Genomic DNA, 25,133 nt, shown 5'->3' with positions numbered 1-25,133 from the left:
CTCAAAGTGTGTCTTCTACATTATATTTTCATCCTAATGTAGTATCACACATGATTTTTCCAAGGACTTTGCCTGTACCAAAACTAGATTATTCCAGGTGCTGACAAATTATATGCTAAATTATGAACAAACACATTCAATTATGCCTGTGGAAATGTATCTGTAGGCATATAAGGGCATTGAAGTATACACAAAATCAACAGCCGGGCAATGCTGTATGCAGAATCATACTCCCTGGTTCTAATGGTGGAAACATTACTGCCTTCCCAGTGATGGACACTAGGTGACTATGTAAGGAACATTTCCTCTGACTAATTTCGCTGGAAGTTTTTCAGATATTTTTCATTTCCATGATCTAATATTGGCACTTCTTTTACCATCTGTGTTACATATTTAGAAGGTGAAAGAAGTTGGTTGTGACAGACCATGCCCACACTGGCCCACTGTTTTGACTTTTAAAACCCAAACACTTCTGCTTAAACTGTTAAATGATTTGTTTCCAATGAAAACTGATCTTTTAATTAATTTTTTGTGGTACAGTGCTTTTAATAAAGGATGGTGGAATTTTCCAGTGGAAAATTGAAACACTTCTCTAGACTGTGTTTGTGTGTAGGTGTGGGAGAGAGAGAGAGAGAGAGAGAGAGAGAGAGAGAGAGAGAGAGAGAGAGACTATACCTAAGTGCTGTTTTTCTGTGAAGCTAATTTGCAGTATAATGGTGGCTGGTGGGGTAGGGAACAAGGCTACCATAGACCAAGTCACCCTGAGGGCAGCAACAACCACCACCTCTCTATCTTCTCAAGAAAGCAGTTTTTTGAATCCACAGCAGTGAACAGTTTCCCTTTTCGTAGAAAATCTGGCACATTAATTTTGAAAGCATGCCTGCAACTGTATATATTTCTTTACAGCACATACTAATCATGTCAAATAATTGCACTGCAGAAAAGTTGGTTGGGACTTTATCTTTGCATTATCCATACTGCTACTTCAATTTCCTTGAGGGTTGGTCTGGCTGTTTGCTTCCTTTGTGAAAGCCCAGGCCGATGGTAAAAAAGAAAAGGCACGCTGTGACTGTCTCTGCGTATGGATCACATGACTTTCTCTACAGTAATCCTCACTGGTTCCTTGATCACTGGGGCAGGGAAGTGAACATATCCAAATATGGCATTCAGGCATGTTAGGATTTCTGGATGCCCTATCTGGTGCCTGAAGAGATGAAAGAGAAAAGAATACAAATGTTCAGGGTCCTACTTTTCATACCTGCTATGAGCAAACTTGCATTTGCACAGGTAATTAGCAGGCAGAACTGAAAGACTATTGGTGGCTGTCGACTGATGGTATCCCGGGATGTGTCCAGCACAGTAAAACTGCTTTTCCTTTGCTTTATTTGCATTTTTGTGGCTATGCTGGGGTTGGGAGTTATAATGGGACACAGTGGCACACTGCCCTACATCCCCTAGCTGCAGCTTCATGCCATGTAGGCACTCAGATGCACACATGTGCACGAGACAAATTTCTGGTGGGATAGTGATTGGTAGAATGACTAATTAATTAATTAATTCAAATTAATGTTTGAATGGTTTGTTGGTTTTTAGGTATCATTTTACCTCAAAAAAGCAAGCTGGATATTCCAGTATTGTTTGCACCTCAGTCCATGAAAATGTATGAAGTTGTGCTTATTGTTAGAGTTGAGAAGTTGGGTGGTGCAAACTGGTCTTATGATGATGCCTTTGACCTAAGCCACGCTCTAACCAGGTAAATATAACACTTATTCCATTAATTTGAAGTGGACATTGTAGTGTGTTTTGACTTTATAGTTTTAGAAGGTGAAGTTATATATCTCTTAAAGGATTAGATACACAGCTTGGTGATGCTCCTTGTTTTGCCTCTGTTCCTAGAGAACTTGGTACCAGCTTTGTACCGTTTTTGGTTGGTTTTCCAGTTCTGGTCTTTCCTGGAGATATTAGGCCTCATTCATGCCCTAGTTACATTCAGGTTACAGTTCTGTGATGCCCTCTGTGTAGAGCTGCCTCAAAATGTGACAACCAGGAGCTTGACTAAGGCCTAGCAGTCACATTTCACAACCCTACTTTATACCAACCAGTACTGGAGTGCATAGCTCAGTTGCTTTAGCTCAGGGGTCCTCAAACTTTTTCAACAGGGGACCAGTTGAAAGGCAGCAGTGGTGGGCACGGGCCAGTGAGGCGGGGTTGCTTGCCGGTGTGTGCGATGACGTGGCTGGGTCATATGATGGGCGCACATATGATGAGGTGGTGGCTTGCGAGCAAGCTGCTGCCTCGCTGGTGGCGGCAGGTGCGGGGAGTCCAAAACCTCTGAGGCGGGATGGATAAATGGGCATGGCAGGCTGGATCTGGCCCGCAGGCCATAGTTTGAGGACCAATGCTTAAGCGCAACACTGCTTGAAAAGCAACACTGCTTTTCTAAAGTAATTCCATTCATGCATATCTTATTTACATTTCTCAGCAGCACCATAGTAATGAAGGATAAAAAAATTCAGGAACTCCGTTGGATCTATCCAATTCATGGATTCCCTGAAGCAAGGCCCGGTAAATCAGCACCAGGTACATATGAGCAAGAATGCAGCTAGTTTGATATAGTATAGTAGTAGCACCATTATTCACCAAGCTATGATTCAGATTGGAAATGGAGTGGTAGTTCCTACTGATCATACCTTGAAGATTTAGATTACCAAATACATAACCTGAATCTTACTTTTTTTGTCCTTTAAACACCTCTGGTGTTGTTGTCAGTCCTATTTTTCTGTGCAAAATTAAAATGGATGTATTTGATGAAAGCACACACACAAGTATGTGTGCCTGATTGGATTTGTAACCAGGCTTGACAAGCTGATCTATTTTCCTAAAGCCAGGAAGATAACTCAGTTTATTCCAAGTCCAATTCTAAGCTAGAATGGACATTCTGCCTTCAAACATTGTCATTTGCTGCTACCTTTCTGCCTAGTTCCCTTTCTTCTGTTCTTTGCTGCTGGTGGGACCTTTATGTCAACTTGTTCTGTTAAAGTTGCAAAAGGGGGAGAGGGAAGAGATCTCAAGACCTCTTCCCTCTCCCTTTTGATCTGGTGGATCAGACCAAAAGTTTATCTTGTCCCACAGTCTGTTCACACAGTTGCCAGCCAGAGGCCTATGGGAAGTTTTCAAAAAGGGTATGAATGCAACAGTTTCCTCCTGCTCATAGCAATTGACATAAAGCCACATGCTGTCTCTGATACTGGAGGTACTATATAGTCATTATGATTAAGATCCATTGGTAGCCATTAATACCCATCCTTCTTTCTCTGCTCTGGCCCAGTACTGTTAGAACAGCAGTAAAGAAAGAGGGCAGTTGACGGTGGAGGCCTGCATGGTGGGTGCAAGGAAGGAGAATGTTTGTTGTCCAGTTTGGATTGTAATCCAAGCTTGTAAAGAATTTGCAGGTCATAAGGCTTACCTTGAACTGGAAGAGAGTGTTAACAATATACTATGGTTGGTATTCCAGGTCAAAATGCTGACATCTTTAACTTGTTAGCCATGGGCTACATTGTTTTGCACTGGTTAATTTCAGTGGATTGTGCATTGTTGTAATAGATCAGACATAATGAACAGTGCACCCTGGAAATTCTTTCCTGTTGCAACCATGTTCTTATAATTGGTTGTATTGTAATAACACAGTCAAATATTTCTTTCAACATGGTTTTGCAATGAATTTAGAGTCAGATCAATCCTAAGTGTGACTGGAGAAGAATAGTGGACCTACCAGCTCATCTCTGGAGCCTTAGCTCATGCTGGCCAGGGCAGATGATGTCTGTGTACATGTGTGCAGACAGTTTTGCTGGACTTTTATGCTCAGCAGACCTATATATTTCTAATTGTTCTCCCCATCAATAGAAATGGGGGATCCAGCTCTAGGGACAATGTAGCTGATAAGCCTGCATCAGACCCAGCTGGGGAAATGGATCAGGCTTACCTACAGGGTGCCTCATTCCAGGTCATTCCACCTGTTAGAACTACTAGCCCTAGCTGTCCATCTAGCTAGGTGTGTTGCAGCAGTGTTGCCCTCACCAACAGTTCTTCTCTTCTCTGGCAGAGGCCAGTGAAGGGGTCACCAAGAAAAAATCCTAACTGCCCCCCTCCATCAGCTTTTGGGGGTTAGAACTATTTCTTTTCTTCAAAGGCCATTTGCCTTTCTATTCTTTATAGCAGAGTATTGTGAATATTTCCTGTATTCCACTGGGGGTGGAAGTGGTTAACAAAACACCTCCTTTTTCAAGTATTCATGTAGTTTCTTTTGAACGCTACTGAAAAGTGCACGTAGGATCTGAATAACAGCAAGCCTTTCTGTGACTTATATCCCAATAAAATTATATTATGAAGACTTAAATTAAGTTATATGGCTATTTCATATGAAAAGAATGAAAGGTATTACTTTACCTTTTCAGTGTATCCTTTCTCATACTTTTTTATATGAGCTTCAATATTACAGTACTGGTCTGTTCATATTACAGAGATTTTCTGTTCACAAGAAATCATCCTTCCTTCCTTTATCTTTGACTGCTGCATATGTGAAGTTGTACATAGAGGCACTTGTTTTTCAGTGCCAAATAACAGAAATATACATTTGTTAGGGATGCAGGAGGCTGTCTTGCAGTGACTGGGTTCAGACAACATGATAATTCACACTCGAGGGTTGAGTGTGGCTTGTTGAACCTTCAGTTGTTGTTGAAATGTGGGTTATCAAGTTGTCTTACCCCAGCTGTGCTAATCAGCTATGGCTCAGGCACCGAGTTGATCCATCCAACTGACAACAGCTCTTCAGTTTTTCAGAGGGGGTCTTTCCAAGCCCTACTTGGTGATGCTGGGGATGGAATCTGGGAAGTTCTGCATGCGCAGCATGTGTTACACCACTAAACTGCAGCCCTTTATCAAAGTTTCAGTTCTGTATACTGCCTTAAAAGAACTATTTCTCAGAACAAAAGTGTGAATATAAGAAACATTATCTGGTACTGGTTGGATTTTTCATTTATTTCAAATTGGGGATAGTAGGCCAAAGCATTTCTTTTTCAAACATATGCATTCATTTCTCAGCTAAAACATAATCACGGAATTATTTTGTTCTTTCTTGGGGTAACTATTAAGAACATTGGAAACTACTTTAGATGCTAATAGCCTTCATAAAAACACAACATGTGGGCTGATAAGGGCACTTCAAAAAGTGCTAGTCAATTATACACAAATGCCTTTATCAAGGAATGAGAACAATAGTCTGTTTTTGTGGGCTTGGTGTAAGAAGATAATTGAGATACTTGCTGAGGAATGAAATTATTGAACTTAATGGAATAGATATTATTTGTTCTGTCATTGTTCTAATTTGTTAAGGACCTTTAACTTGAAGAAAAATGCCAATGTGTTATTAATTACCGATTTCATGCCATTAATTTGCACTTTAATTCACTAAGGATGGAATACTGAATATTACAATATTTCTATTTCTTCTTAAAATCATAATAGCATCCTCACTAAATACTATATTGATAACAGTGCATTTCTGTCCCTGACTTTAAATTAATTGCACAATGCATGTAATGCAGCTTAATGCAAAAATTTAGCTTTCTTGGTGCATTCAGAAAGGTCTGAAAGAGTAAAGACAGACAGTAGATATACATGCAGCCCCATAATATATATGCCAGGAACTTCACCAGCCCCATATCTACTCCTGCCCCAGTTTACTCAATACAGATGAGCAATGAGGAGATCTTTGCATTCTAAGTAGGTCTCAATCCAGTGGTAGAGTTCCATGCACTTAGGCCAGTTTAATAAATGATGTGAAATATACCCAAATCTGTTTTGGATTGTGCCTGCAATATTTATAATTGCCTTTACACACCAGCTCTATTCAAACATGTCTAGTTTTGTCCTAATGTGTTGAGTGAAGAATGTAGAAATTCTGTAGTTATACCTTGCTACTTTTGCATGCTAGTGGCCATTGGAAAAATCCCACAAGTCTAGACTCTTGGTGCTTGTACTGAATCCATAGGTAAACCTATGGATTGAGGGGCTTGAGGGGCTTCTTTCAGAAAGAAATCCCATTAAAGTCTTACAGGAAGGTGCCCTTGGTGACCTACAATGGTGGCAGGAATTGACATCAGTGGTAGCTCTAGTTAGGCAGGCATAGATGGCTCTCCCTGGGGAGACTGCTTTGCAAGCCAAGTCACAATGATGGCATAGTTTGTGCATGTTCCAAAGGACACATTTGTTGTGGGAGAGGCACCACTCAAATGAGCTCCACTTTTGTTTTAGAACCTGACATTGTTGTAATTTAAACTGCATTTAAACTGTTTTTAAGACCTTAGATTGTATTTTCTATTCTGCTTAATTATGTTGTAAGTTCACTTTTTATCCTGTTATAGAGGTAGAATATAAGTAAATAAATAGTTGAAAAAAGAAAGATGCAAGTCTAGGATACAAGGTAGGATTTGTAATTTCAGCTTGGTATGGTATTTTATTCTACATTATTTGACTTATTTCATTTCTATACCACCCAACAGCTGAAGCTCTTTGTTCTCTCCTTAGGTTGCAATCTAATACCACTTAGTAAGCCTCACTGAACGCAGTACAATCTGTTTTTGAGGAGACATCTCTAAAATTCTAATGGTACTTGTTTGTATTTGAAATGGATGACACTATATAACAACAACTTGTTTGTGTATTTGTTTTATGCATATTAACCATGCAGAGAGCCTGAGCTACTGAGCAGTATAAAAATGAAATAAGTAAATGTGCGTATACACAATGGCTAAACAAATATGATCGTAATTTTTAAAAAGTATCAATATAAAATGAAATTTAAAACACACATTTTTTTTTAAAAAAATCACAATTTAAAAGCAAATAGACTACAACCAAAACAGAGGGAACAGAAGCAAAAATTATAACACCAAACATTTAAAAGCCTGTTGAACAAAACAGTCTTCTACTTCTGATGGAGGGTTCCAGAGCAGCATCACCACCACCAAAAATGTCCTGTTTAGCAATAGCATTGGGATGTTAGGCAGGGCCTTTTGCTAAAGATGTTGACTCTGCGTGTAACAAGCATCTTTTGTACAGTGCCGTGTCCAGTTTAGTAAAATATGCTTGCAATGCGAGTCCTGTAAACCAAACATAATATTACAAAATATTCTTTCCTAGCTGTTATATGCTGCCAAGCCCGCAGTAGACTGGAAGAAAGACTAGAAGTACTGTTAACTGGGCTGGTTACTCAAGACATTGTCACTGTGATTCCCTTCAAGAACCACTCACCCTCTAGTCATGATGAAGCCAAAGTGGTTAAAGGTAAGGGAAAGAAACCCCATACATTCTTGTCTTTTAAAAAATGAATGAATGGTCTCAAGACATTTGTGGAATTTTAATGGGCTAGGGATGCGATCATACTGTCAGACATCATCCTGCTTTGAGGGTTACATTCATTCCACTCATCAAACCTAAACAGATTGATCTCCATTCTGATTATATAGTGTGTTCAAATGGACAAGGCACTGTGTCAGAATGCCTTGGTAGAACACAACCTGCCTAATGGGAGAAAAATGAGTCAGATCAGTCCGATACTTGAGATGACAGAAGGAATGCATAAATTCATGGCTGCTAGCTACTCTGATGAAGGGAGCTTTTGGTTTCTGTTTAGACTAATACCTGCTTTAGACCTTGAACCTTAAGCAAAAGCCATTCAACCTTTTTGAAAATGAGGCTCAACAGCCCATCCTCTTCATTTAGCTGCCACAGTGCATGGCCATCTCTGATGCTTCACAGAGGGGAACAAAGCAGATTCTAATGAGAAGGGTCCTTGAAACCTTAGATTGTCTTTGTGATAAATGTCTTCTGCATAGTACAGTGTCTAGTCAGGTAAAATATGCTCGTAGTTTGAGTCAGATAAACCTTTAGTCTTTTGAACTGTAAATATTGTTGTGTGAGTTTGTGATGATGAAAGGCTGGTGCCACATCAAAGACTGAGGTTTCCTTTAAATTATAGCAACAGAGTAACATAGCCTTGGTGTCTAGCAATGGATCGTAGAAGTCATTTTAAAGTTAATTTCATCCAATTCCCTAAATTCAGCAAATCACAGTGAGGCAATTTTAAATGCCCTTGTTGCAGATGTGTGTGTCATATAGGTAGCAAAACATTTCTCAGATATTAACATGAGTTTCTCTTATATATTGCACGTTTGGAATAACATAGCTTTGCAGACAAGTAATGCACAGAACCAGTGTAGTATAGTGCAGTGGTGACAAGGTTGGACTGGGACTCAGGTGCTAGTCCTTGCTTGGCTATGGGACTTTTTGGGCCAGTCACTGACTCTCAGCCTAACTTAAACTGTAGTGCTGTTGTGAGGATAAAATGGAGAAAACTGTGTAAGCCAGCTTGGGTTTCTTACAAGAGGGAAAAAAGGTGGCATGTAAATGTAACACAATAGTAATAATACTCTGTTAAAATGCATTGCCACCAAAAATAGTAGGATCAGTGACTTTTTTAACCTCTGTGTCAGTAATGTCAATCTAATGTCATTATTCCTCATTGAACATAATAATGTAGTACAAAATCAAACCTAACACTGCTTTTAGTAAACTTTCTGGTGAAAATGTAAAAGCAAGTGGGAGCTGGTAGATAAGAACTCTCCACTGAAAACTGTGCAACTGCATGCGATGTAGTTTGGTAAATAATTTTGTTTCTGAATATTGTGAGATCCCTTTTACATAGCTTCCATGGTGAATTATTTAGAAATGAATAAATCCTTGAATTTAGATAACCCTTTTCAATGCCTTTTAATAATTTTCATCCAGTCAGCATGAATTGAGATGATTATAACTCATTAATCAAAAGATGCATGTAAGTCCAAAGGCCAGATTCAATTAAATAATGATAGTAAAAATAAAGGCATAGGCTTGATCGTACAGGATTTATTAAAACTGAACTGCAGCATTGGCTATCTAATCTGAAAGACTGATAATTTTCCATCAGCATCACTGAAGGGTGCAGTCCTATCCCTGTTTTGGCTGGGAACCCTGGGAGTTTTAAGACTTTTCTGTCCAAATATGGACAGCATTGTACCCTTTGTACCATAGCAATAATATAATCTAGGATTTGCCAATCATTTAGAGTAATTAGCTCTGATATGTAGAACAAATTAATAGACACATTTCGTTTAAAATGTGATAAGTACTTTTGTGTATAGTCTGAAATAATGTTTTCATTAGCAATAGACCTCAAATAGTCATATCCATGGGAAAAAAGGCAGAGCACAATACTTTATGAGCTAGGACAGGGATGAGGAACATTTTTCAGTTCAATGGCCAAAGTGGCTCTGGGAGAACACATCCTGGACCACAGGAGCATGTCAGCAATGGGCAGACCCAGTGAGTGCAGGGTCATGCTAAGGCTGGCATGTGACTTTCAGTTCCAACTCTCCTGGATACATACTCTTTCTACACAAAACACATTCTGTTTAAAACTGCATGCACATTGGTCTATGTAGTCCTGAGTGAGTGGGCTCGTGTGGCCTCTTCATTATGATTTATGTGTGCATGTATTTTTGATTTGCTCTCCTAAGACAAACAATAATAAGAAAACTGAGTGATTCTGTGAGTTCATGCATTTTCCCCCCATACTGTCTCTGGGACTATGACTCTGGACTGCCCTCAGTGATGGATTTTGTAATTTGTGAACAAGACCCATGATCATAATTTGAAATAACAATGATATGTCAACAGCAAAACAAGAAAAAACATTAAGATACTGCAGGGAGGACAGGATGATCCTGTAAGCCGCCCCGAGGCTTCGGCGAATGGGCGGCATAAAAATGTTTTAATAAATAAATAAATAAATAAAATGATTCTCCCTGGCCCCCTGGGTATCTTCCAAAGGTGGCATGAGATTTACTAGTATTTTTCGAATCCATTTCCTCACGTCTGGGGAAAAAAGAGCAAAAAATCATGCTTCACCTGATGCCGCGGTACCATGCTTCTATGAACGTGAAGTATTCTAGTCTTTTTTCCCCCTTGGTCAGTTCACTTCTCCTGGGATACAGTTAAGATATTGTTTTTGCTGCCCTTCCTTTTATGTCCAATAGTTCTGTATCCCTTTTCTACCTGGTATTTTCAAATATAAGGAAACTTGCAAAAAAACAAGCAAGCAAAATCACTTTTTTTAAATGGATATGTAGTTAGTTATCATGTGGTTGCATCTCTGTTTATTATGAACTTATAAATGTTTGTTCCAATTGAGATTCCAACTTGAATGCAAATGACAAAAGATAGAATAAACCCAGAGTATTTTATGCAATATACATAAGAATTTTATTTCCATAAATGAAAGCAGCACCATATCTGCAGTAGTGATACCCTGTGACAGCAAGTTGATTTGGAGCTTTGCAGATGGGACTATTAATTAAAATTTAAGATAAGCAGCTGTCTCAGAGTTTTACAGAAACATACCACAGGCATTTGATGAAATTACTATAGTGTGGTATACTCGAGCAATTTTTGAAAAGCAGACAGTCACATAACCATTTGGAAAAACAGTTACTTTAATAATTTCATTTGATACAAGTAACACCAAGCATGACTTTTCCCTTGGGGACAGAACAAAAAGAAAAAAAAAAGTCTCATGCTGTCATTTTTGCTGGCCTGTGTCTTTGGATCTCACAGTTATCAGCTGTGTATGTAAATTATCATCTGGTATATTGACAAGACATAAATCAAGAAGGCACTCAAAGAAAGAAGCACTAGAACAACATCATTAGATGTACATGTTGAGTATGGCAGGTGGTTTTGATTTTTTTAAATGTTTTCTCTTTAGTGGCAGGGTTGTTATGTATTTAAAATTGCCTTTTGTGAGCCAAAATTATTTCAGTGTATAAGCCAGTCTATCATAATGTTCTGGACTCATAGCAAAATTCATTATTATGTGGAGGGTGAAAAAGAAACCTTAAATCTCTTCTGGAAGATTTTCAGCTATGTTTTGGTAAACCTCCAGTCTAGCAGAGAAAATATATATTTGAATACAGTTGACATTTTTAAAAATCTTAAAAGATCACATTTAGAGGCATGCTGGAATGCGTAAAATATGCATAAAATTGGAGATAGTTGTTGTAACTACATTCAATAAATGAGCATATTAATATTGGCTTTTTAAGTTAATTTTGCAGAAGAATATTTGTTGATAAATTATTTTTCTTAAAAATGAAATTGCCAGATCACGTGTTGTCGATCTTTTTTTTAAATAGCTAGAAGGTTGATAACTTAGAATCAGTTGGAACATGACAATACATAGTTGTTTGCTGAAGTAATCTTTTAAACCATTGAATGGGCTAAGTGGATATTCTTGCCTGTTTTTCTATCACCAGTATTTTTCATACAGGTTATGCACTAGAAGGCATTCCTAACATTTGTAAAGCCACATAATAATGAATAAGAACAAATAACCCATGTGAATTGATTCAGAGAGAAAATCTAGAAAATTAAGAAACCATGGAAGTCCAACTGGTACAGAACTCCTTGCCAGTAGAGTCCCATCCTTTCCTGCATTGCATTGGCAGCCTGGTTTCCCCACCCCAATTTCTTCTTGCTGTAATTAATGTTTTTGTATTTTCTTTATGTCATTAAGTTGCTGGGTGGAGTGGGGACTAGGAGCTCTCTTCTGGTGACAGCTTTGCAAAGCTGAGTGATTGATTTTCTGCCATCCATTCTCCTCATAGAATCATTGAACGGTAGGATTGGAAGGGGCCAACAAATCCATTGGGTCCAAGCCCCTGCTAGCCCAAGGCACCAATTTACACTATCCCACTCAGATGGCTGTCCAGTTTCTTTCTGAATGCCTCTAGTGTGAGAGAGCCCATCGCTTCTCTTGGCAACTAGTTGCACTCTCATATTTATCTGTCAGTGAGGAAACTTCTCCTGATTTGTAACTAGAATCTGGCTTCCTATAACTTAAGTTTATTATTCTGTGTCCTACATTCTGGGATGAGTGAGAAGAGTTCTTGTCCTTCCTGTTTGTGACAGCTTTGAAATACTTGTAGAGTGCTATCATCAACCCCATCAGTCTTCTCTTCTTGAGGTTAAACATGCCCAGGTCACTCAGTTTCTCCTCATGGGGCCTTGTTTCAGACCCTGGATCATCTTTATTGCTCTCCCCTTTCAAGTTTTTTGGCATCTTTCTTAAACTTTGGTACCCAGAAATGGACACAGTACTCTAGGTGAAGTCTGACTAGTGCTTGTAGGACAAGTGCATTACTGCACTGTTTTTTAAGGCTGAGACAAATTCTCCCTGCCTTGAATTGCGAAGGCTTGGAAAGCAAAAGATCCTTTTATTGCTGTCATGGCTCCAACTGAGTATGAAAAGGAGGGGGAATCCCTCTTAATTCACACTGAGTCTGAGAGAGCTTTGAAAAACAATAAGATCTTTTATTTAATCTGTTTGTTTTGAATCTGAATTGTTGGTTTTAATTTCTTTTAAACTGCCAAGAGCCAGTGGGAGTGGGTCAATATATAAACATCAAATCAAATCAATAAATAAATGATTTCGTTGTTTTGCAGTATATACCATGAAAGGGAAATTGTGGAGGGGTGATTAAGCCTTGCTGCACACCTTTCCCCTCAGACTTCTAACAAATGAAGGTGTTGCTAGAGATGAAGCACAAGACTGACTGCAGTGTGGAACCATCATTTTAATCCCACTTACTGTCACAAGCAGAAGAGTCCTTGGTGATGCATTTTCAGGTGCATGACAGCCCTTTCTAATGATTTTGGCATTCACAGTGTAAATTTGTGTTTTCAGCCCGTTAGGGAAGACTTTGGTTCTCAGTATGAAGTCTGCAGTAGGGTCTTAGCCTCCCAGACAGGGGTACATACTGACACCTAGAAACCTCTTCTTAGGCCCTCTGCTGCCCAAGGACCCTTTTGGGCAGAATTAGGAGTCCAAAAAATCAAAGGGATAATCCTGGATTAGTTACAATTAGACACCAGTGTATTCATCTATCTCTAGCAGCCTCCTATTCAGAACTATTAGAATAAGCTCTGCAGCTTTAACAGGGGATTGCCAGCAGCTACTTTTTTCAAGCTAGGGAGCAATTCCTTTTTCAATGGCAGGGACCCTTTGGAGAGCTCTGCTAGTAATAGTACTGTGGGCAGAAACATGTATTACTTGCGAAAATTTGATTCACCTAAGAATAGTCCATTTTCTGAAAAAGCAGCATGACAACAAGTTTTCTAAGTTGCCCTTGCAAACAATCAGAATCTGTCCTGCTGAAATGGATATGGCATAAGTACAGCCATAAATTATTCTGATCATCTCTAAAGACAGCCAAAGAGGGAGCCCTGAACATGAAACGTGTGATGAATATCTCGCTTATTATATAGAAAAATGAGCTCTACATCTCATGGCTGGCTACGTGTAGTGAAGGACACTTGACTTTCATTCTATTATGGTGACATTTCTTTCACTTAATGTTTCACTGAGAAAGTCTCCAATATTAGTGTATTTCAACACTTCAACATTTTATGCTTTAACAAAACTACACAATTTATCAGATACTACAGTGTATCACTGTAGCTGTTGGATCAAGCATTTTTTTAGTGTAAGCACTTGAACTCTATAATGCTGCAAATTATACCATCAAATATTGCAATTATTGCAAAACAATGTTAGCATCCAATCAGTTTCACAAAGAGAAGAAAGAGCCAGTAAATATGCTTTTCTCATTGGTGCTGCTTCAACTGCAGTCAAGGACTTGCTTGAGGAAAAGTTTTGCCTTGAGAAGAATTTTTGCACCCTAAAAATATACATGCCAGAAAGGGGGTTGGATAGAATCCTTCCTGACATTTAGTTGTCAATGCACAGATAAAGTCTTCCATGGAGGAACTTTGATTTGTATGAGTCCGCACGTACAACCCTTAGAAGTGGTACAGTCTTGATATAATCTTAGCAACTCATTTGCTTTTGGGAGAAATCAGCTTGTATATGTGCATACACAACTATGAAAAGCTTGTGCATATGTATTCTCCACTGGCAAAACGTTATTCTTTTGAACCTAAATCTTGCATGATCCAGTAGCTCAGAATCCCTTGCAGCGACTTATGTATGTGAGCCTGATGTGCCAGCAACAACCTTAGGTCAGTTGCACCCTCACCTTCAACAGTGATACACAGAGCGCTTCCTGTCCTGAGCCACATCTGAATTAGCTGGCATCAGGGCCCTAGAAGAATGTCATGCCACATAATCAGACTGTTCAAATTGTGGACAGGGAGAAACTAGAAGCTGGCTTCTCATTGTATTTTGCCTGTATTGTTGTTTTTCAAAATGAAGCAATTAGAATCCCCTAATATTTCCTAGTTGCTTTTACTGTTCTCAGCAAACCTGGGGCCTTTTAAGAGCATCCAGAGCTTTCATTGTGAGATTTCAGTTGCACAACTTCAGGCATTTTTGTAGTTGTAATACATAGTCTTGTTTTTGTCACTGTAGACAGCTAGCATGTTTGGCTATATAATAAAATTTAATATTAGCATATTCACAGAGAGAATTACCATAATATGATGGTGGGGTTGTTTTAAAGGTTTGCAGCTCTCATTGAAAATCTAATTATATTTTTCCTGTTTTGAATAGCCCGTTATTAGATTTGCAGTGGAGATTCACAGCCAGCCATGGGACTGGCACAGAAGGATGGTTTTATGTATTTTCAGTTGGCACTTCTAAAAAGATATTGTTTGTCCTCAGGTGCTGTAAGAATGCTTAATGGAGACATACTACAGTTAATAAAAGAGAAAGCCCTCAACAAAAATAAACACATGTATTGTTAGTGAATGATGGCAGGGGCTATATACATATGAAAGAAGGAAAGCTAACAAAATTCTTTTAGAAATACAGCCTTTTAGAATATACATCACAATTACTAGCCACAGTTTAGGCTTCTTCATACCGGATGGTGTGAACTGTAGAATAAACATTCTCTCTGCAGTACACCATGATTTGATTGTTGCAGAAAACATCTGCTCAGCAGTAGCAATTTTGTCTCTGTGGTAGATTTCAAATGATGTCACCCTTCTTCTCCCCCACTAAGTTCATTTTTATTTTATAGTCTCTGTGTGGTGACATTTTGCACTGAGGAATAATTATGAGTCTTCAGTTGTGTCCTACTGTGAGTGCACCAGGTTAGTCCACAATTAGCAACCTATCACTTTGACAAAGGCAGGAAATGGTATTCATACCTTAATGACATTCTATGCATATCACGGAGACTGAGATTCCAGGCATGATCTAAATTGTAAACATTTTAACCCAAGAATTCACCCACAGAATTGAATTTTTGTTCATGAGCTGCCATTCCCAGCATACACTATTATTTCTTAATGCCTTATTAACAGTAGAACCCTAGAGACCCACCTACACCTCACGCTTATATGAGTGCGCAAATCACTCATCCTAAATGATGTGTTACACTGTTCTGGAAAGAATTATGGATAGTTATTCAAAATGGATGAAAAACAAGGTAAATGTCTGAGCTTGCATCAGAGAAATAAGAGCTGTGGTGCACTCTTTAACATCTGACTTGCACACGCAGGATACTTCTGTCATTTATCCAGCATCCCCTCAAGTCTACATGGGTAACTTTTAAAATTAGTTGGGTTGGGTGCAGGATGACCATCCTGTTGACAGAAGGGCTCCCCTCAGGGAGAATTCTACCACCTGATTTTCAGGGATCCCTCTTCTCCATACCACATCACAGCTCACTGTGCCCAGTAGGATAGCCTAACTCTCTGTGTAGCATTTTTTTAGAGAGCTGGTCATGGGTGGAGTGGGGGGGGGTTGCCGTGAGGAGGAGAGGCAGGAAAGTCCTCCAGCCCATTTGAGGCTACCAAAATCTAGAGTCAGACCATTATTTCTAATTTTGTAACCAAGTATATCTTGTTAAATAAGATAGGATGGCGAACTGCAGTATCACTCATAAGACCAGCCAGTTTCACAGCACTGCAGGGTGCATTTCATTAAAAGTGGAAACAAGGAGTTGTTCTGCTGCATAGAAATCCTGACCCCTGATGAGGATGTGTACTGTTTATATTGTGGTTTTAGTATATGACTCATAGCTGCTCTTCTATCCTATATAAGCATCTTGTTACATTTTGGATTGATTCAACAGGTAAGAATTATGAAGAAGTGGTTTACCTTTGCCATTTTCTGCACAGTTCTAACCAGTTAGCCTGAACATCACAGCTAGTGTTTGTGAAAGATTCTCTGCCAGTGTCACCTTCATCTACCGCTGCTGTCCAGTAGCTGCCCTTCAGAATTTTTTCTGCCTCTATCAGTAGAGAGATAACCTAGATTAGGAATGCTGAAACACCAAGAGGGGAACATAGTATCTGAGCAGGATAAAATAAAGAGAAGAACTATAATGGAAACAATATACAGAAGAGATAAAAGGATGTCACAATCTTTGAAGAGGAATCCTATGAGGAAGAACCTGCAATATTAGAAAGTGAAGAGATGCTCTGAAAGTGCTTGGAAGGAACAAAGTACCTGGAGTAGGTACAGTAAGAGTAGAACTCTTCCAAACTTCAGAGATTGACTTGTTCCAAATCCTAACAAGAATATGCCAACATATATGAAAAATAATACAATGACCCACAAATTGGAAATGTTCAATATACATTCCAGTCCTCAAGAAAGGATATGGAAAAGAGTGCTGCACCTATAGGACCACTGCACTAATTTCTCAGACAAGCAAAGTGATGCTCAAGGTGTTGTAACACAGAATTTTATCCTATGTAGAGTGAGAAATGTCTGACATTCAAGCTAGATTCTGAAAAAGAAGAGGCCCTTGAGATCATATTGTAAATAAACATTGGCAACTGGAGCACACCAAAGAATTCAGAAGAGCAGTCTATGCTTTATCAATTACAGAAAAGCCTTTGTGTGGATAACTATGGTTGGTTTGAAAAGAAATGGGTGTGCCTGAGCACCTGATTGTCCTGATGTGTAACCTGTATCATGGATGAAAAAACTGGTTATGACAGACTATGGAGAAACATAATTGATTCCTATAAAGAAATCAGACAAGAGTGCAATTTATCTGCTATCTGTTCAATCTGCATGCAGAACATATAATTAAAAAGATGGATTAGGATCAGAAGGAGGAGTGAGAATTGGTGGAAAAAATAATTTGAGATATGCAGATGATAACATGAGAATGCAGCAATGAATTGAAATGACTCCTGTTGTAAGTGAAAGAAGAAAGGATCCTGTAAAAGCAGGATTGCCGGTGAAAGTTAAGATGACTAAAATCATGACTACAGAAGAAATATCCAAGATTATCACACTATTGCATTCCCAATCTCTAGAAAGCTGACAGGGAAAAATGCATTCAGAACACGATGCTGGAGGAGATCTTTGTGAATACTTGGGACTGACATAAAAATGAACAAGAGGTTCTATATCAAATCAAGTCAGAACTTTCCCTAGGTGAGCTGAATGGACATATCATGAGAAGACAAGACTCAGTGGGGAAGACAAAGTTAGGGAAAGTCAATGGTAGAAGAAGAGAAAGAACAACTATTAGATTGATTCCATACAGGAAGTCACAGCCTTGAATTTACAAGAGCTGAACAGGGTGTCAAGGACATGGCATTTTGAAGAACATTAATTCATAGGGTTGCTCTAAGTAAGAGGACTTGACAATATGTAACAATAAGCATCTTATATCCAGTAGGCAAGTCTGGGAAAACAGACCATTTTATGCAACTAAGACATGCGTACGCATTAGATGTAACTTAGCAAAGGATGATGATGAGGTCAAAATAAAAACAATAAAAAAGGTTTTTTAAGCATATATCTTGGCTCTCCTACATCTAAGACATTTCACAATTGTTTAACATAACACAAAATATAAAACAATAAAAATATTAACATTAAAAATAAAAAATACCTGGTGTATGGTATAATAAGTGGACTGCTTCTCATTGGTATTGGTGAGCTAAAATACATCTCTAGTTGAGGACCTTGGGATTTCACAAATTCAGTAATTCATTTTCTGTTTTGAAGGACAATTTCTATTGTAGAAGGTTAAGGCAGCAACCTTAAATACAATTATAAGGAGTAAGTTCCATTGGAAACAGTAGAATGTTCTGAATAAACATGCACAGGAGAGCTCTGCAAGAGTTGCTTAATTTGGGATTGACTGTTCTCTACTGTGCATTTATTTCTGGTATAAAATCAACTTTAAAATTATAAACCATATAAAAAGTCAAATACATTTATAATGCACCTATAATGATCTTGTCTTTGTAGGATTCTCTACAACAGAAGAATTCAAGTATGAAATTGAATTTGAATCTGAAAGGGTAAAATCTCAGCTGAGATCTGCAGTAGCTATAAACCTGGTGAACAAAGATCGGGATTTGAAAACTGGAATTGTGACCTTGGTTTTCAATATAGTATTTGCGCCCAGCAAGCCAGTAAGGTACATATATATTTAGAACTGTCCACAAGCATTATTTGTCCGGGTTCAGTGCAGATTTCCCAGGCCTTCTTTCCTACCCTTGATCTAGTTTTTCAAAACAGAGGGGAAATAACAAGAGGGTGTCTTTTAGTTTCATTATATTAAGTGCCTTATCTGACCTGTATATTTATTGATATAAAAGTGACAAAAGCTCGGTAAATGTTCTCTGGACCTGGAGTCCAGTCACTTCTCTTTATGCACCCTGGACAGCAGAGGCCCAACTCATTTGCTAAGAAATGTTCTAGAATCCAGACATTTGTCAGTAGTGCTGGCTCCCGTTTTTCTGGGATAGCATTAATACTCTGAGATTGGCAACAGAAGCCCTCCTCCGGGAACCCTCTGTGAAAGATATTAGGAGACAGAGTACCCGGAGGAGGGCCTTCTCTGTGCGGGCACCCCCTCTATGGAATGTGCTCCCCAGAGAGGTCCGCCTGGTGCCGTCATTATATGTTTTTCGGCACCAGATTAAGACGTTTTTATTTAATCAATATTTTAATAAGTTTTAATATTGAATTGTATTTTTGTATTTTATTAATTGCAGCCAGAGTGGGTCGTCAATTTATTTATGCTGTTAGCTGTCCAGAGACGTTAGTAATTGGACGGCATACAAATTTTATAAATAAATAAATAAATGCACAAAGGGGGAAAGTGGTACCCCAGCTGCTGGTCTCACCCTTCTGGCTCACATGTTATGGGGGTATCTATAAGGGAAAGTCAGCTGTACATAGGTTCTCCCTGTGATTTGAAGCATTGTTCATACAGAATGCTCCAAACACAATATTCTGATTTATCCAGCAACTCTTGAAAGATCATACAACAGTCTTCCATCATGAATGTTCCCCTGATGTTTTGAATGAAACTCCCAGTATTTTTTTCAATTGGCCATGTTTTGGAGATGATGGGATTCGAAGTTGAAAATGTTTGGAGGGTAACGGGCTGGGGAAGGCTGATACAAGATTTGGACACTCCATACGCATAGGTACATGGAAGCAAGTTTGCACAAACATTCTGAAACATGATATACATTTTAGCCTGTCTCTTCCTTCAGAATAATGAATTTGCAAGCTGGAAAAATTATCTCCTAACACCCATGGTCCTGTCAAAATGTATCATTTTTCTCCCTCTACTATGCTTATGAAACTGTTGAAAAAGCAGCATGAGTTCCTATGGTTGATATATCCCCAATCAATTGAGCAGTGCCTTTTCATGCAGGACTTAGAACATAGAATCACAGAAACAGAGTGAGTCAGAAGGGATCTCCTGGGTCATCTAGTCTGACCCCCGGCTCCATCTGGCTCTGCTCATGACATGCCTACCATGAGCATGTCCAGCTTTTCCTTAAACACCTTCACTGATGGGGCTTCAACCACCTCCCATGATTTGAAATTTGTGCATGGAACTTGCCAGCCCTAGACTCCCCACGATCATGTAATGTAAACAATAACAACTCTTTGCATGCTCATAATTATTTACTTCATTTTATTTCGTTCAATTTCTTTGCTGCCCCATAACCTGAAGGTTTTCTGGGTGGCTTACAATGACTCTATTAGTGATTGGAGATGCCTATCTGCACAAGAGTTCTGTGTACTCTGGAATACAGCCAGGTTCTGCATTAAGAGCAGAGTATAGAAAAGAAAATACTGCTTCTTACCCACATTTCCTTTCTTTGGAACGTGGCAGATTTTTGCCATTCCAAGTCTGGTCATGTTGGCTGTGTAATAGGTAACTCTAGCTCTATTATATGTGACAAGTTAATTGTCCCGCAAATATGCTATTTCTCATTCTGTAAAGCCAATGCTGGCATATCTAGTTCTGTACCATCACAGGCGGGAACACTGGAGAGTAGTAAAAATAAATAAATCTGGGCCTTTGGATAAAGGTTGTCTTGGACTTGAATCTGGGCAGATGGATTCATATCTGGCCTCTGCTAGGAATGCATCCTGCAGGCTCATTGTCACTCACCCTCTATGTTGTTAAGGGTAATCAAGATAAAAGACATCTGAAAACCAGTTTAAATAGATGCTGCAGCTGTGGGGTGGGGTAGTAGTAATGATAATAATTTTCTAGCTATAGCTTCCTTAGGAATAAAATTTCATCTCCAGTTAAATCTGTGGGAGTTGTCTTTGACCTTAATGACAGAATTTTACATTTCTCTGAAAAATAGAACTTAAATTATATCTCCATTACTGGGCTGTCATATGGTAAACAGTTCTTTCTTAGGGAACCTGATAAATCAAGGTGTCACTTTGCAGAAATCAAGATTGCTGCTGAAATGTAAGGGTATGGTGAATTAGATGGCACCAATTAGTTCAGTTCTTCATTCCATAAGAGGCACATAGGAAAATAATGCCATATTTAGCTGACAGCCTTTTACAAAGTAAGAATGAATATACTATCCTGCCTAAAAATAATATCTACAATCCAATTTAGAACCACCAGTGTAATGCATTACAGTTCTACTGGAATATAGGCTTACCTTGCAACTTGGACATTGATTTATTTGACTTTCGTTTCATTATGCCTTCCATTATAATGAATATTTTAAACTTAATTTTGAAGGAATACAGCAATGCTGGTGGTACAGTGCTGCACAGGAGGCATTTGGAAGTTTCCAATACAGTTCATTGCCACTGAGCCAGAAGTAGATGATGTCATCAATATTGAAGCAGCAGGTTTAAACAAAGAATCTATAATTAGCTTTAGGCTTACAAGCCAAACAAGGTAAGAAAAATGCCTGTAGTAGTTTTGTTTTGCTTTGTTTTTGGATGAAATCTAGCATCCACGGGGAGTTTCAGCTTGTTAGGAGGGGAAGAGAGGGAGTTGTGTGGGGCTGGTCAATATTATTGATTGCCTGACGTTCTCCAAATCCCAGTGTGCCAAGTAGATCCAAACGTATGTGGAAATAATGTGGTCTTGGGGGTGTAGTGCATGAATGGATTAATACTTACTGAGTCTGTGGGCCTGTAAAGGGTGCTTCCCAATGGCTCCTTGGATTACCAGTCAGAAGACACTGTGCAACTATTCCAATGTTTCCCTTTTGTTGTGTTTTCTGTGGAAAGGAAAAAGATGAAAGAAGCAGTGGGAAAATATGAGTGGAGGAGGCTCATTGTTCACAACTGGTAAATTCCATTAATTAGTCATAGTAAGAATTTGTCTGTAGGCACCCAAACATACCAATAGAAATTAGATCTGATAATTACTTCCCTGGATCATTATGACAAAATATATAGCATCTGATGACTGTCATTCAGAAATATTCATAGAGAATATAGTAGGGAGGAGTATACAGTTCATAGATTTTTAGTATGAAATGATAAGTTGGCTTTTGTTGCTTGTACATGCAGTATTTGTAATGTTTTTGGAGAGATGTTTGTATCTTGCAATATCTTCCAAATTCTGTCCTACTCTTGTCCCTCAGATCCACCAGCACTGACCAAAGAAAATGTATTAAAAATCTGATTTGTTGAAAAAATTACATTGTCAGGTCATAGTATCTTTTACCAGAAGTGAATCAAAGCAAGTGACAGAGAACAAATCAAGGACACTTTCTCTCTCATTAACCAGTCAATGAGTTTTAAAAAATCTTTTAAAATGATACTTTATTAGCGAATAAAAGGTGACGGAAACAAGAATGAAATCTGGGGACTAATCAAAGGCCCAAAGACATACTGCTCTTATAACATGTCCAATTGCTGTCCTAGAATTTTAAGAATGATTCACAATTTGAATTTCTTTATATAAAAATATAAGACAATATTGTTGAAACTTACATGGAAAGAAGCCAATAGAAGCACTATAGGCTCTTCTAAGTTTACATTTTGATACATTTGTGATAGGGATGCTGGTGATGTTCTAAGTGTGGTTCATGGGAGTTCAAAGTTTTAAAAGCCCCCCAATTCATCTCACATTTCAATTGAAAATCTGAGCAGAAGTGGTAGATTCTGTGCCAGATAAATGAATCATACAGGCCAAGCAAAACCTCAGTCAGCTGAGGTTCATGGGAACTCTGGAAAGTGCAAATAACACTGCTTTGACTGCCAGTCCCCCCAGAATCCTTTTAAAATTGTCTCTTTGAAAGAAATTGTCGCTTTGAAAGAAATTGTCTCTTTGAAAGAGATAGGCTAATCTATTGCATTCTGCTGATTTTAAGAGATGCTGGAATAAATCATGGGTGGGACAATGGAGATGGCCCACGGGATAGTGACTTTTGCCTTACTTCCAGTTTTGCCCCACAGCATATTTTCTCCACTTTCATAGAAAATAATGGCATAAACAGCCATCATACCTTGAGTACTTGGAAATTAACCCTTAACTTGTACACACCTTGTATCCACCTGCACAAGAATTAATGGTTTCACTAGTGCGTGTGTGGAGTGGGGAAACACTGGCTGTCTTAATAACTTGCACTCAAGAATTGAAGATGAGTTGGTTGTGGGTTATCATTGCACTTTGTTGTTGGAATGTGGGTCATCATGCTGTTTGAACCAGTTGTGAATAACCATGGTGAACAATCCATAGTTCGCAACGTAACATTAAACCATGGGTTCTCTTCTTGGATTGTTCATGCTTAAGAAGCCATGAGGTGTTAACACAGCTGACTTCAGTCAATATGATAGCTCATGTTTTCTCAACAACCCATGGTCTATCAACAACCTGCACTCAGTCCATACTCAACTATTATGATGTTATATGAGCCCAGTCAATGTGAGAGGTGGAATTAAGAGCAGAGGCTAAAGACTACATTGATCAATGACTGCTAGGGAGTACTTTGGCTCCACTACAAAATTTATTCCTGCGACATCTTTCTTTCATCTCCAAAGGAAGCAGTTTGATCCATTCATTGCAATGAAGATGGAAGAAATGTGTTTGTAAATAGTATAAATTTTGTTGAGTCCTTGATTTGGCCAAAAAAAGTTCTTCCTCTTTCTCTGTGTGTTTTGAGAGGTGGCAGGGCATGAGAAGCCAGTTATTTTTTTGAGGAGACTTTTGTGAGAACTGGGAACTTTCACAATTTTTGACCTGAATTTTTATCAGCAATTCAGTTAAATGCTTGGAAGAGAGAGAGGAGAGTAAAATAAAATCTTGACATTTGTACTTTCAAAGGCTGTCCTTGGGCATTAGTGATTTTCTTTTTTTAAAGAGCTGATTTCTTGCATCTGTTTATCTCAGGTGAGCAGTTGTCACAGTTATCTCATGGTTATCATTGGAAGGGTTCTTCAGGCCTTGCCAAAGATTTCTGTCACAATGCTGAAGCTATCCAGTTCAATAGAATAGGCAGTTTTAGAGCACAAAAGTGAAGCAATTGCACTGGAAATGGTATAATCTGCTGGTAGGTGTTTGATAGTAGTGAAGAGACCTAATGTTCTCAGAAAACATGTAATAAAGTCTGAATCATTATAGTTATATAGAAGAAAGCTCATGATGCAAGCTTGACTCAGTCTTTTCATGTCAGAGAAACTGCAGAATACCTTATTATGTTTGGAAAGTATTTCCCTCTTTGCCCATTCTTTCTGCTCTCCAGATTACTTTGTAATCTGTTATCTGCCAATTTCTTTTAAATCACCCTCCCTTCTTCATTTTTTTGTTTCATCTTTTTCTGAATAACTTGATTTTGGCACATACAGAAGAAGCTTCTGGTCTTGATCACCCTTTCTTTAGTATTCTCATGTGCACATGAATACATGAGGCATGAATACACAAGGCCACTGGAAAGTTTAGACTCTATAGTAACATTACCACCATTTTTTATTTTAAAATAGCATTTTCTAATTCTAGCAAGGCAGCTGTGCATCTTCTAGCTTAGATGCTCTTGAACTATACAGTTGGCATTTAAAAAGCTTCCATTAGCCAGAAAATGCTTTTAACCCTTAAATGCTGTGAGGAAAAAGTATTGTTTTTACATGTTGCACAATTTTCTACTGCTACATCTTTTACTGTTTTTGTTTAGGCAAATTGCCCTGATATAAACTCACCCTAGAAATCTACTAGGATTTTACACTGAGCATACTTACTGCAAATGTCAATGTTTATGAATTTTTTTCCCAATGCCTAAATTCACTACAAGGAGGGAAGTTCGACAGAATCAAAGACACTTGTTTGGGGCAGGATAGTATTGGTCAGAGCCAACTCTACCATTAGGCAACCATCTCAAGCAGCTGGTTTTAGGTGTGATGAACACAGTGTAGCAAATTCTTAGTTGAATTTATCACTGTATTTTTACTTCCTGAGAAGGGAGATTTGGTTGTGACATTTTTTTGACTGACTTGAGTACTATGCGTCTTGATGTAGGCTGGGAGGGGGCACCACTCTGTGCTCTGCTGAAGGTTGCAAGATGTCTTTGGCCAACCCTGGGCATGATGCTATCAGATGCACATGCTGAGAGAGTGTAGAACTTTAGTTGCAGGATAGGATGAAGAGTGTGGAGGAGTGACTAGAGTAAGTCCACGTGTTTAGAGCAGAATGGTGTTTGTTCCATAAATGACCTTGGTCATCTAAACATTGGCACTACCTGAATGATCAGTTCACTCAAAGGTAAAGTTTGTTACCATGGATTTACTTGGTATGAAAATATGGGCAGATTTTTTT

At 38.6% G+C, this 25,133-nt stretch overlaps 1 protein-coding gene across 11 annotated transcripts in view; it reads left to right on the top strand.

Annotated features, from left to right (window-relative positions):
• Positions 1 to 25,133, top strand: part of CFAP47 (cilia and flagella associated protein 47) — a 260,884-nt gene that overhangs the window by 220,010 nt on the left and 15,741 nt on the right. For 10 of the 11 annotated variants that reach the window (XM_044441887.1, XM_044441885.1, XM_044441877.1 and 7 more), the window contains 5 exons: positions 1,594 to 1,753; positions 2,483 to 2,580; positions 7,201 to 7,344; positions 18,338 to 18,509; positions 21,108 to 21,269. In XM_044441887.1, coding sequence (XP_044297822.1) covers positions 1,594 to 1,753; positions 2,483 to 2,580; positions 7,201 to 7,344; positions 18,338 to 18,509; positions 21,108 to 21,269 — 736 coding nt within the window. The remainder of the gene's footprint in view (positions 1 to 1,593; positions 1,754 to 2,482; positions 2,581 to 7,200; positions 7,345 to 18,337; positions 18,510 to 21,107; positions 21,270 to 25,133) is intronic. The other variant, XM_044441878.1, reaches the window with a different exon arrangement.

Source organism: Varanus komodoensis, unplaced genomic scaffold (genome assembly GCF_004798865.1).
Source record: "Varanus komodoensis strain SLA01 unplaced genomic scaffold, ASM479886v1 scaffold4, whole genome shotgun sequence".
In the NCBI taxonomy this organism is placed as follows: domain Eukaryota; kingdom Metazoa; phylum Chordata; class Lepidosauria; order Squamata; family Varanidae; genus Varanus; species Varanus komodoensis.
Note: the sequence above shows the minus strand (reverse complement) of the source record. Positions and strands in the feature narration are given on the sequence as shown.